The sequence below is a fragment of the Trachurus japonicus genome, chromosome 10 (assembly GCF_045865225.1).
Source record: "Trachurus japonicus isolate A0001 chromosome 10, Traja_1.0".
In the NCBI taxonomy this organism is placed as follows: Eukaryota; Metazoa; Chordata; class Actinopteri; order Carangiformes; family Carangidae; genus Trachurus; species Trachurus japonicus.
Genome location: NC_140916.1, coordinates 24,393,078 through 24,405,547, shown reverse-complemented (window position 1 = coordinate 24,405,547; position 12,470 = coordinate 24,393,078). Strand labels below are relative to the sequence as shown.

The following is a 12,470-nucleotide window of genomic DNA, read 5'->3' as shown; positions in this document are numbered from 1 at the left end:
CAGATAGTGCTAGTAATGGGAGGTTAACACAGAGGCAGCGCTCCCATTATTGAGTGAATTTAGCACCTCGGACAGCGCTCTACAATCTTTATTGCTTTGCTGACCCTCTCGTCATGTCCTGGGCGTGCTCGACAGCCTCCACATATGCGTGGCCGCATGTGCGGTTGCGCCTGTGTGTGCGCGTGTGTGCGTGTGTGTGTGATATGAGGTCTGATTGAAAGGCGGTGTGTCACGGAACAGAGAGCACACATGCTCCAGGGCTTGTTCACAGCGAGGGATACACTCAGGAGGGTATAACGCACAGCGTGTGTGTGCACGGATGGAAGGGAAGGAGGGAGAGAAAGAAACGAGGGGGAAGGTTGGAGGGGAGGGGGCTGCAATTTTCTGGTTGTCGCGCCTCCAGCATATATCCTGGGCCCGGCACATTAACTTTTAAAAAGGGTTTCGTAGGGCTGTAGGTGTCTACATCACACACGCACATATAACGACTGCCTGGAGTCACACACTCATACGCTCAGCGAGGGAAAAGAATAGAGACGGTGAGAGGAGAGAAAGGAGGGTAAGCGGTAGAAAATGAGCGCGGAGAAACGGCAACACCGCGTTAGGATAAATGTTTGATGTGGGAAATTCCACTCGGCGGTCTTCATCTGAGCAATGATGTTCTACATTCATCACAAAGTGAATGCAGGACTATTCACTTGGATCATTACCAGGGTTAATACAGGGCAGGAGACGGGTGTGTCCCAGCTGACGAGGGGAGTTGTATAGCCGTCAACCTGATGATATGTTGTGTTAAATGAGATTGATGCGTGATCATGTGCAGTAGATTCATGATCCGGCACTGACAGTAGGGAGGAGAAGATGTAGAAGATGGTTGACTGATAGAGAGATATAGGCTCATGTTTTATTCACAGATAACGGTATCTTCCCTCTGCTCTCCCAAACTGCTACGGCTAGTAACAAAGTGTCGGGACAGACCCATTTCTCTTCTTCTCTCTTCCTCTGTCTGCCTCTTTCCCCCTCTCGCGCTCACTGTTCTGCATTCACAGCATAATGTAAGAAGTGAAATGTAATAAAAGTGACTGAACTCGTCGAGGCATCACACTGATGATCAATCCCCTTTGTCTTTCTGTGCTTGATTGCAGGAGGTGATCTTAAAGAGAGCAGCAGACCTGGTAGAGGCCTTGTACGGGATGCCTCACAATAACCAGGTACGCACACGCTCTCGCACACAAGAGAAAAACACACACACACACACTCGCTCGCACAAGCATGTACACAAACATCAATATCTTTTCTTAGATAGAATTATGTTTGTGGTTAGGACCACTGGCAGCATCAAAGGCAGCGTCTCCGCTGGCCCCACAGCACCCTGCTGTGTTCACGCAAGATCTTGGACCCGCAAAGGCACACATGGGAATATGTGAATGCGAATCTTTTATCGGCTTCGTAGGCTGAGGAAGAAGGGAGGAGAAGTAAAGGGAAAACAAAACATAGCGGGAGGAGGGGAGGATGGGAAGAGGCAGATGAGACGGAGGAGTGGGATTATAACACTGGACTCTGGAGAAGGAGGAGGTGGAGAGGAGAATGAAAATGTGAAGCAGGGAGGAAGAGAGGAAGAGGCAGGCTAAAGATTTGATGAGTCTGTTAATGAGCCTTTCCTCCATTTACTGGAACCAATCCCACCACTCCCTGTGACCACTGATAAAAACCACTCAGCCTGCTAGGTTTACATGCACAATATCTCAAGAGGAGATCTAGCATTCTTGTGAGAGCATAAAGCCTCCATCAGACTTCTCTTCTCTTCTCTTCTCTTCTCTTCTCTTCTCTTCTCTTCTCTTCTCTTCTCTTCTCTTCTCTTCTCTTCTCTTCTCTTCTCCTGCCTCTGTTGCTGACCACAGCTCTTTTTTTTTATCCCCCATTGTCAGGAGATGATTCTGAAACGAGCAGCGGACATCGCCGAGGCCCTGTACACAACAGTGCCACGAGGGCACAACCAGCTAGCCAGTCTTGGCAGCGGCTCCGTCCATGCTGGCATGATGGCCGTAAACTCCTTCACTGGGTCAGAGGTGGCGCAAACAGCCAATCAGGGTGAGCGAACTCAAGAGGAAACAGCCCAAAGTCTGTCATCATGGGAAATGTGGTGGAGATTTATTTGTTTTTTTCTTTTCAGGATGGATTGTAAAGATGAGTAGTGCGATAGGGAAATTTTATTTTTCATGTGGGAAATTCAGAGAGGGTGATTTAAGAGCGCGGAGCAAAGAAGGGAGAATCTGAAAAAAGAGGACAGGCAGAGGAGGAGGAGGAGGAGGAGGAGAAGGGAAGACGGCAGCTAGAAACAGGGGAAAACTTGAGAGGAGGAAAGAACGAAGACAAGAGAGTGAAGAATGGAGAAAAAGAGAGCCAGGGATGGAGTAAGATGGAGAAATATGAGTGGGTCCTAGGGGTGTGTATATTAGACTGGGGTCGGCCCCTGTCTGACAGAGAGAGATGTGGGTGCAGTCAGTGGTGATTCATCACATGTATCAGGGGAAGGAGAGGAGGGTGGATGGACCGGGCCTCTGGATGTGTCTCAATACTTCCAACGAGCTTCCTCACCTTTTCCTCCGCCCTTCATCTTCATCCGGACACATCCTCAGATATAAAGAAAACAACAGATCTCAGCTGCTTGACTTGTGGCCCACTGCTCTCCAACCCAAAGCAGATGAGATTAGGGCCTCGGTGGTGCCTAATTATAGAAGAGGAGGCTACTCCAGTGGTGAAGTGCAGCCCTCTTTGCACTAGAGACTAGAAATTCCTGATGTTCAATTCCAGCTGTATTTTTTTTTCTCCAGTGTCAGCATGTTGGACCTGAGATGTATATTTATAGTCATCTTTCCATCGTGTCCTCCTTCTGTTCGCTGCCCCTGTGAAGCATAAAGGAGAGAAAGGTCCTGTCAGAGATACTGGCTTCATTCTTTATAAATTACAGGAGAACTGCAGATGCCTTTTAGTGTTAATTGCCTTATCAATATATTTAATATTGGAGATGAGCCAGTAAGGGTAAAGGGCTCTTTTTTTTTAAGGGGCTGGATTGCGGCTTGTTCCCTCTCATATTATTCTTCCTCTGCTCTGTTCATTGCTTTCTTGCTCTGCCATATGCCGTCTAAGATTTTTCAAAAATTTCTTTTGGCTGATACCGCTACGTCCATTAGCCGTGCGAGGAAAAGAGTTTTTGGCAGCGCTGCATGTAGGCTTCCTTGTTTTGTTTTGTCTGCCATCTGCTATACCCTCTAACACCTATTCTCTCTCCGTCTCCCTCTCTTTCCCTGTCCATAGGTTTCAGTAGGAGTACAAGCAGTGTGTCCCCTCATGGTTATGTCCCCAGCTCCACCCCCCAGCAGAGTAGCTACAGCTCTGTCTCCACTAGCATGAATGGCTACGCTAACTCTGGCATGGCAACCTTGGGCACCTCGCCCAACTTCCTCAATGGATCTGCAGGCAACTCGCCCTATGCTAGTGAGTAAATACACCACATCCTAGATCCGATACCAGGATGGGGATGACAAAGTCAGCGCACGGAAGGCAGAAAAGATTGAATATGAGCCTTTTGAACTTGAAAGAATAAGTCAGGGATTGAGAGAGGGAGGTATAAACAAGAAGTGACACATAAGGAGAAAGTCTTTCAGTTCAGCTGGCTCATCTGTTTCTTTAAGAACAGAGTCAAACGCAAATCCCCACTTTATTGGCCATGGGAGCAGACCAACTAGCACCCCCCTGACACACACACACACATACGCACCCCACCACCTTTGCTCACACACACACACATTCACCCTCTACATTAAAGACCCTTGATTAAATCAATAAACTAATTGCTAGAGAAGCAATTCCATTTCAGCTCTTTGATTCCTGGGTGTTAACAAGTATTTTAACAGGCTCATCGGCCCCACACAGACACTTTCAATCAATGGCCCCTCGGCCTGCCTTTGTAGGTCCAATTTTCATTAATTGATTAGTTAGGCCCCTTCATAAATGGATTATGACTTTATTGCGAGGATTTGTCAGGAAGAGCCATAAAAGCTAAGTGTTGGATAATAACAACAATAAAGGCAGAAGCAGATATCAGAGGGCAGGTGAAATACGACTCGGCTGATTGTAAAATCACTGAGGGGGAAAATGCTCTTAGTGTATTAGCAGACAAAAGACAAACCCAGGAGAAGTGGATGGATGGTATGATGTCAGGAGAAGACAGGGTGTTCGTTGTGACGATAACCCTCGGCTCATTTTTGACTGTACATAACTGTGGCTTAGGCTACAGTAGGTGGAAATCTGTAGCAAGAGTTAATCCAGCTAACAGTCTTCATTCCACAAAATCTAAGTTAAGCTCTTTTCAAAATGTTCTTGAGCTGTGAAATATTCACAGTCTAAGGCAGCGCTCCAATAATGATGTGGATGTTAAGTTCAGGATTTTGCACATTCAAGGCTCCAAATCCTGGACACAGCATATAAAAACAGTAAAGGTTTGAGTCCTAATAATCTGCTCCAGTGGAATCACAGTGATCAGCAAAGTTCAACTCGTTGAAGTTTAAAACATAAAACTGCACCAATAGCAAAGTGCAGAGTCGTACGTGGAGGCAGACATTAGAGGTGTAGGCCGAGCGCATTATTCACGCAGAACCTTTCTGTCTGCATGTCATTGTCTTCACACCAATGACATCATACAGTTGACTGTAGAGTCTGTAAGTCCTGTTTTTCTGCACTAAATGTCAGTTAGTGTTGAGTAAGCAAACCCATTAGCATAGAGATTTCTTGGCCCTTTTTCAAAGAAACTGTATTCAGTGAAATGTGGTAAAAATCCAGAGAACAAAACACAAGTGGTGAGTAAACAGCTCGGTAAAGAGAAGACAGGAGAAACCTTGAATAGCCTCAATTGTTAGATAGTCTAGAGCTAAACAGTTAGCAGTTACCTCGCTAGCTTTACGTATTCACAGCTACAGAAGTGTCTACAACCAAAGATTACAGTTGTTGAACTTGTTTTTCTGTTGTGACCATTCAGATTGTTACACACATAACAAGAATGTACTGTACAGCAACTGCTGATGAATCCGTGTTGATGTTGGAAATACAAACTTCATTTATTGGAGCCACTGTCTCAGGCTGTTGAGTGAAATCTCCTGATATCTTGATATCTCGCTGATGTGGTTTGTAAGTTGCTCTGGAGACAAATTATGGGTACAGCACCCCAAGTTTGTGAGATGTTTATCAAGTTGTTACAACCCCCGAGCAGAGGATGAGTCATCAAAATAAGCAAGGAAGAAAATGCTTCGAGCTGTTTTCAGTGCCAGCTAAACACATTTTTGTCTTAGCTATGGAATATCTCATTGCCAGGTGATTACTTTAAAAAACTGAAATAAAAAGTCTCAGCCAGCTGATCTGAGTCCAAAATGTTACCCCTCCTGCCATCGTCCATTGACCAGTCCCTTTCTGTTCGTCCCGTCTGCCTGTCCTCTGCCCACGGCCTTCACTCTAACCCCGTCTCTTCCCTTTCCGTCTCCATCTTCCCCGTCCCGCCTCGCCTCGCCTCCCTGCTGCGCTCCCTGTGACCCCCTCCACCTCCGACCCTCTCCCTACCCCCACCCCCCTCCTCCCAGTCGTCCCATCAAGCCCCACCATGGCCTCGTCGACCAGCCTCCCCTCCAACTGCAGCAGCTCCTCCGGCATCTTCTCCTTCTCTCCAGCCAACATGGTGTCTGCCGCCGTCAAGCAGAAGAGCGCCTTTGCCCCCGTCGTTCGACCCCAGAACTCCCCTCCGCCCACGTGCACCAGCACTAATGCTAACAGCCTGCAAGGTAAGCCGGCAGACAAGTAGCCACCTGGCAATATTTATATGGTATCCAATGAATTTGTGAAAGATTTCGGCAGCTAGAAGTGTATTTACTCAGTCAGAGACGTTCATCGTCAAGCTTTAATCCTGCTTTTCTTCACCTCCTTATGGTAACAATTTCTCACTTTTGCTCCCACTTTTTCCTCCAATCTTCCTTTTCTCCCTCCTCCTCACTCCCTGTTTTTCCTTTCTTTACCCTCCTTGAACCCTCCACTCTCCTCCCTCACTGTAGATCAGTCTTTTGTGGACTCTAGCAAGTACTCATCAGCCAGCTCTCTGCAGGGACTGGCCTTCTCCTGAAGTATGTTATCCCTTTCTTTCATCTTCTCTTTTTCTCTGTATTCTTTCCACTCTGCACTATCCCACCGCTCATTTTGCGAACGACGGCTTCATCCTGCCCTGCCCTGCCTTCTCATTTCTGTTTTTATTTGTCACTCTTGACTGGTCAGAGAGACAGCATGCCACACCATATGTGTTCCATTTCCTGTTTTCGCTTCCTGCTTCCTGCCCGCGCTCCAGTGGGTTGTCTCTGCAAAGACGCAGCGGCACTGGTGGTGGGACGGGGGGTAGGGGTGGGACGGGGGGGGTGTCATGCCACCGAGGGTCATTCTGTTCTCCCATTTCCATCGAAAGCAGCGCGGGGTCTGTTCGTCTAGGCAGGATGTTGTATGGTGTTGAGATCCTGAGAGAGAAAAATGATGGATGGGAATCTTTATCAGAGCCCCAAGCTAAGCACTTCCTCACTTCCTCTGTCGGCGTTGATGAGCGCTGACCACGGTGACCCAGGGGCTGGTGGCCACTGTGCACTGACACACAGTGCACACACGCACACACGCACACACACACACCATTCTGTTAATCCCAACAAGCCGGAGACACTTAGGAAATAACCAGGGAATTAGTGGATTGAAGAGGGAGGGGAATCAATAGAGAGCCAATATGTTATATGAAAAATTCCTCCCTGTGATGGCTTCAGTGTAGAAATGGGGGGAAGGGCGAGGGGGAGGCGGGAGTGAGGAGGTGAGGATAGGATCTGGTGGCGAGGCAGAGCGTGATATAAGAAGGTAAAAATGTGAATAAAGTTCCCCGTGAAGGTTTATGGATTCCATCTCCATGTTCGAGTGTCGAGTGTAATTTCATCACCTCTGTCATCCCACGTCACTGCTTTCTTTCTCTCTCTCTCTCCGTGATACACAACGGGCTTACACAATGTAACTGCTAACAATTAACAGTGGCAGCACTCGCATGAAGCAATTCAGAAAACCTGCGAAAAGTTGAATGATGTTGTCGGTGCGCGCCAAGTTAGCGCCGCAGCGGAGGAAAATGTTTTGATTTCGGGGCCTCGGAATGAAGAGATAATGAGGGAGAGTCGTCTTTGTTCGCCAGATGCTGGAGTACATTTCTGTTATGTGACTGTTGTGATGACAGATGAAACCCAGCAATCATATGACTGACCGTTCTCTCTCTCTCTGTCTCCCTCTCTCTGTCTCTCTTTTTTTTCCCTTTCTGTCTTTCTCTCTCTACCCCCACTCTGCAATCTCCCATTTCTCTCCCTCGTCCTCCCCCTCTTTTCCCACCAAGCAGCGATTCCCGGGATGATCGTTCCACCCATGTAGAGGATCTGGGATAGCTGGAGATTTGGGAATGTTGAGAGGAAAAGACACAGTAGCAGAGTCTGGCGAGTCTCTGTTATGCTCCGGAGCTGAACTGAAGGAAGTCAAGATAAGACGCAGGACTCTGTTAAACTCAGGCCTTTCCATTGGGATTTCATCTGAAGGGATAGGGGAGGAGAAAAAAAAGGAACAATACGAACCTTTGTGATGTTATTTCCCTCTTGGTTGAATTAGTGTAGCTTCTCTGACACCGCGTTGGATGGAGTGTATAGAGACTGATAGTTTGCCCACAGTGTGACACTGACCTCATGAAAAGAGCATTTATTTATCTTTATGTTTATGCCTGTAAAGTTTGGGTTTGATTACTGGAGGCCCCACGTCGTCTTGCAAATCCATAACTCGCACAGACAACGCTGAAGTGTCGGTTTGGCCGCAGAGTTTACGTAACCTCTGTCACAATAGAAGATGCTTTCCTTAGCTCAGCCGCTTCTCAACTCAAACCACATAACAACACACTGTCCAAATGAAACTAAGGTCAACAACACAAAACGGCAAAGAAATACAGAAAATAACAAAAATCAACCCCTTCATTTTGCTGCTAATTATCCCTAGAACTAAAAATGGTGTATCAAAATCGCCCTATGCTATTTTCAACATCAGAAACCATGCCTTTTTTTTTTCTTTTCTTTTTTGTTTGGTTTGTTTGTTTGAATTTTAATAAAACTGTGAGGATTGAGCTGTTTGCAATATGCTTTTCTGCTTGTCATGTGAAGAAAAGGTGATGATTTAGCCAAATTGACATGTTGTCGGAGATTTTAGTGAAGACTTGAAAAGCCAGAGGATGTGTGCGTTCAGCCAGCACTGTACTGAAGGAGTCTAGCAAATATCAGATTAGAATAAATGCGTGATATATGTGATATATTTTTGTATATAAAAAAAAAAAATGTTGAATTTTTCATTTGACATTTTCTTTTCTTTTTGCAATAGCTTTAGTTTGAAATGTTAACATTAAATGTCTTAAGGCAGCTTCTCAGTACAGAAGATAGATTTACTGTGTGTTGTCAATATCTCATCTGCTAAACGTGAGAAACACGGATTTGGATACAAAAAGGGGATTCCTGTAAAATATCCTATAAATAATGTATTTATCCCTTGTATTTGTACATTGCCTCTCACCCCCGTTTAGTTGTGTTGTGTAAGTTTAATACAGTAAGTGAACATATTTCACAGTGTTTTGTTTCATTATCTACTGTTGTCTCTCACTATTTAAATGTGACTTTTTTATCTTTGATTTTGTTTTGTTTGTTTTGTATGTTGATTGTTTTGCATTGGTATACCATGCTTTCATTTGTTGATTCAAAACATGCCATTGTCTATTTTTGTATTATTTGTAAGTTAATAAAAAAAATCTCTTTTTTTTCCTTATGAAAATGTTTATTGTATGGCAAAAAAAAGTAGCATCTTATCAGAGTATTTGGTTGAAGTAGATTTTTTAAGAATATATACACACATTAATATATACTGTAAATCTATATCTTTTTGTTTCAACTCTTTGAGGCTTTCAGATTGATACTGTTCTTGAACTGATAATATGCATGGGTTCTTCTCTTGAGTGACACTTTCTTTTTTTGTGTGTGTGGAAACCAAGAGAACTAAGAAAATGCTCTGTGTTTTTCTTTCTTTGTGTTCCTCTTTTTTCCCCCTCTGTTCTTTCTTTTCCTATGTTATTTATGCCTGCTTACATACTGTATCTATATACTCTTTCTTTTTTTTCTGTCACTGTAATCTTTACCAGCAGTCTAGATGCCTTAACAATGCAAACCCATTCTTCATTCAATCACGTGTACAGTTTTCTACCCTCACCACAATTGTCTATTGCCACAGAGGAATTCATGGGAACTTGGGGACAAAGCACAAACCCACTCTGTTTGGTGGTGAAGCCAGACTAGAATACAAAGAGCCATAATTCAACAATCACACACACCCCCATGTACTATAATACTACAGCAATGGCATGCTTTGAAGGACAGTCAACGCTGAGAGGTCTGTCTCAGCTGTGCTCATTGCACTTTAGTGTTCACGGAAACACTTTGTCTTTTTTGTAGCAATTATGTAGCTTTTTTTCCCCCTTTCTTTGATTAATGAAATCATTTCTACAGCATGATGGTAATATTTCTCATTAACCACAGGATCATAACGGTATGACAACACAGAGCTGTTTTAATTGTAGTACAAAGGGGCGCACAGTGAAGATGAGCACTGTCACAGCACAATTTTAATCTCTCACATGGAGTCGTAGGTCTGACTCTAGTATCTGACAGTCGACCCACCCCCCCAGTCCTCTCCCTGTATTAGCCTTTGGACAATACAGCTTCATTACAAGCCAAACAGAACGAGAAGAAGTGAGGGAGCATGAAAGGGAGCTCCTTGGCCCCTCAGCCATTTCTGTAGTCTTTTCTTTGTGTCTGCCGTGTGTCTTCAAGCTGTTGCTGGACAGAGAATAGGGCTTTTCTCTCTGCTTTTCTTTTCTAGAGCCTGGTTTTGTTAAGTGGATAGAAAGGACCGTTTTAACAGAGGCGCCTGCTGACAGACGAGTGTTTTTCAGGCACTTGTGTGCCTGCGCTGGTCTGGGCCGGGGCGGGAGGGGCTGCACCATATCTGTTTCAAATGAACTACAGAGGTCTGTTGTCATACAATGGCTTCTTTGTAAGCAAAGTTCCATCCTGATTATAAATATTGGTAATGGGTGACAAAGTTTTGTATTTAGGTAACAAACAACAAAAAAAAAAGATGCAAACCAAATAGCTGGTGTCTATTTTTTCCTCTGTTTTGTCTTTGACTGCAAATACACTGAACAGCTCTATGATATAAGGGAAGAAAAAAATTCTACTGTATAGATTGTTATTGTTTTTGATGAAAATTGAGCTGTAAGATAACTTTTGGACTCTCACAATGTTGAATTAAAGTTACCTCTTGTCTGTGACCTACGTTGTCATTTTGTTATTTTTCTGTCATGCCATCAACAAATGAAGTGCAGAGGTTTTAGACCCACTCACTTTTTATTACACTTCTTTCTGTCATACATTTAAAATCAATAATAAACTTTGAGCCTAAATAATCCAATGATGAAGTGAAAACATGTTTTTAGAATACATTTTATAAATGCATTACTAAAAACTGAAAACTCACATTGACAGAAGGATTCAGAGGCTTTTTAGTGACTCCAAACTGTGGTCAGGTGCATCCTGTTTGCTTTATTTGTGCTTGCAGTCAGATGTGTCTAAGACCTAATCGGAGTCTGTGGCAAACTGGACTGATTGTAGTTTACAAAGGCGCACGCCTGTGTATGAAGTCTCTCTGTTCACGATGCACGTCAGGACGAGAAGCTGTGGAGTTCAAGGAAGTCTCTCTAGACTTATGTGATAAAACTGCGGCAAGGCATAGATCAGGGTGAGGGTAGAAAACCATTTCTAAAGCTTTTGAGTGTCCCCAGGAGAACAGTGGCCTCGATTATTGTGAAATGAAAGAAGTTTGGAAACAACAGAGCTCCTCCTTGACTGCGCTGCGTGGCAAAACTGAGTAACCAGGGTTAGAGAGGTGTCAAAGAACTGTGGGCAGAACTCCAGACAACTCTCATCACTCGGTTCATGCCGTCCCTATGGTGAAGCGTGGTGGTGGCAGCGTCATGCTATGGAGGTTCGTCTCAGCAGCAGGCCAGGGAGGACCCATCAGGACTGAGGGATGGAAGAATGCTAATTGTGACAGCCCTCTGTCCCTGCTGGCCTTCTTTCCCTCTCTCTAACCACAGGTATGGAGGGTTCATTAGAGCGTTGAGCCACACCTGGGCCTGGTTTACTCCACCCCTTATAAATACCTGCACTATAGCAGTGATTCTTGCTCTTGCTTCACCAGGCGTCCTTCCTTCAGCAGCATGGTACAGACATTAAGTTTTTCCTGTGTTCAATTACACCATACATGCCCATACCGATTTAATGATACCCATACAAACTTTATTTTGTTCACAATTTGAAAATAGGTGTTAATTTTGTGACCACCTATAATGTGTGCGTCTCCCAACCTTTGAGCCAGGTTGTGACAAGCTAAATACAGGCGTCGGTGCTCCCTGAAGACAAGCTGCTTTACTTTGACCATGGCCTGGTGGGGCGACATTTCACCTTCCAGCAATGACAATGACCCGAAGCATAGAGCTGAGACAGACTGCTCATGTGCCCCCTAGCCAAAGCTCAGACTGAAACCTCACAGAACACTTGTTGAGAGACCAGAAGCGACCAGTTTTAAAATTAAATCTCTCAAAAGTGAAGGGGTCTGAGTATTCTCCAGCCAATGGAGCACAAAGAGGATGTTTTTTGTATATTTGTTTTCATTTTGAAAGAAAATATCATCAGCACATCTGACAGGCGGTTGGAGGACTGGTTACAACTAATTCCACAGGTCAGAAACAGGCCTGCTTCCCCTCCCCCCCTCTAGGCTCCCTGCTCTAATGAATCTAATTCATTAATGCATTACTGATGGCATGGTGAACATGGTTAGCCTGACAAGTTTCCTCCTAAACATATTAGTTAATGATGATTCCAAGGTTATTAATTGCAAACGCACCAGCCCACCATAATTGAGTCATCATTTGCATACCCGGTCATCAGCAGAAAATTAATTTCTTTTTTATTTTTTGCATATCTAATTTAGGGGCTGCGATTGGATTAGCTTGTGAAAATAGCGGATCCCGGGATTCTGCTGACCTCAAACTGTTCCAGGGTCTCCACGGTAACTGGAGGCTTCCGTAACGCCATGGGGAAAGGAGTGAGACGACCTGGAAGTACTGATGAAATAAAAAAAAATGGACTCGTAAACACTGTGCGTGCTTGAGTGTATTTGCCTCCTTAATTGCCCAAAGGTTCATAACTGCACAGGGCTTTTTTCTTCCTCTCATACATCTAATAACAGAGTTGATAGTTTGCTGACAAACAGTAAAG

At 44.5% G+C, this 12,470-nt stretch overlaps 1 protein-coding gene across 6 annotated transcripts in view; it reads left to right on the top strand.

Moving 5' to 3' along the window:
• The window catches only part of LOC146980107 (transcription factor COE1-like), a 53,912-nt gene extending 45,008 nt beyond the window's left edge, over positions 1-8,904 (top strand). Inside the window, exons 12-17 of one of the 6 annotated variants that reach the window (XM_085788315.1) lie at positions 1,146-1,211; positions 1,929-2,091; positions 3,319-3,498; positions 5,634-5,831; positions 6,099-6,167; positions 7,448-8,904. In XM_085788315.1, the coding sequence (XP_085644441.1) occupies positions 1,146-1,211; positions 1,929-2,091; positions 3,319-3,498; positions 5,634-5,831; positions 6,099-6,166 (675 nt within the window). In that variant the 3' untranslated portion in view covers position 6,167; positions 7,448-8,904. The remainder of the gene's footprint in view (positions 1-1,145; positions 1,212-1,928; positions 2,092-3,318; positions 3,499-5,633; positions 5,832-6,098; positions 6,168-7,447) is intronic. The other 5 variants (XM_085788314.1, XM_085788317.1, XM_085788318.1 and 2 more) reach the window with 5 other exon arrangements.
• Positions 8,905-12,470: the final 3,566 nt, after the last annotated feature.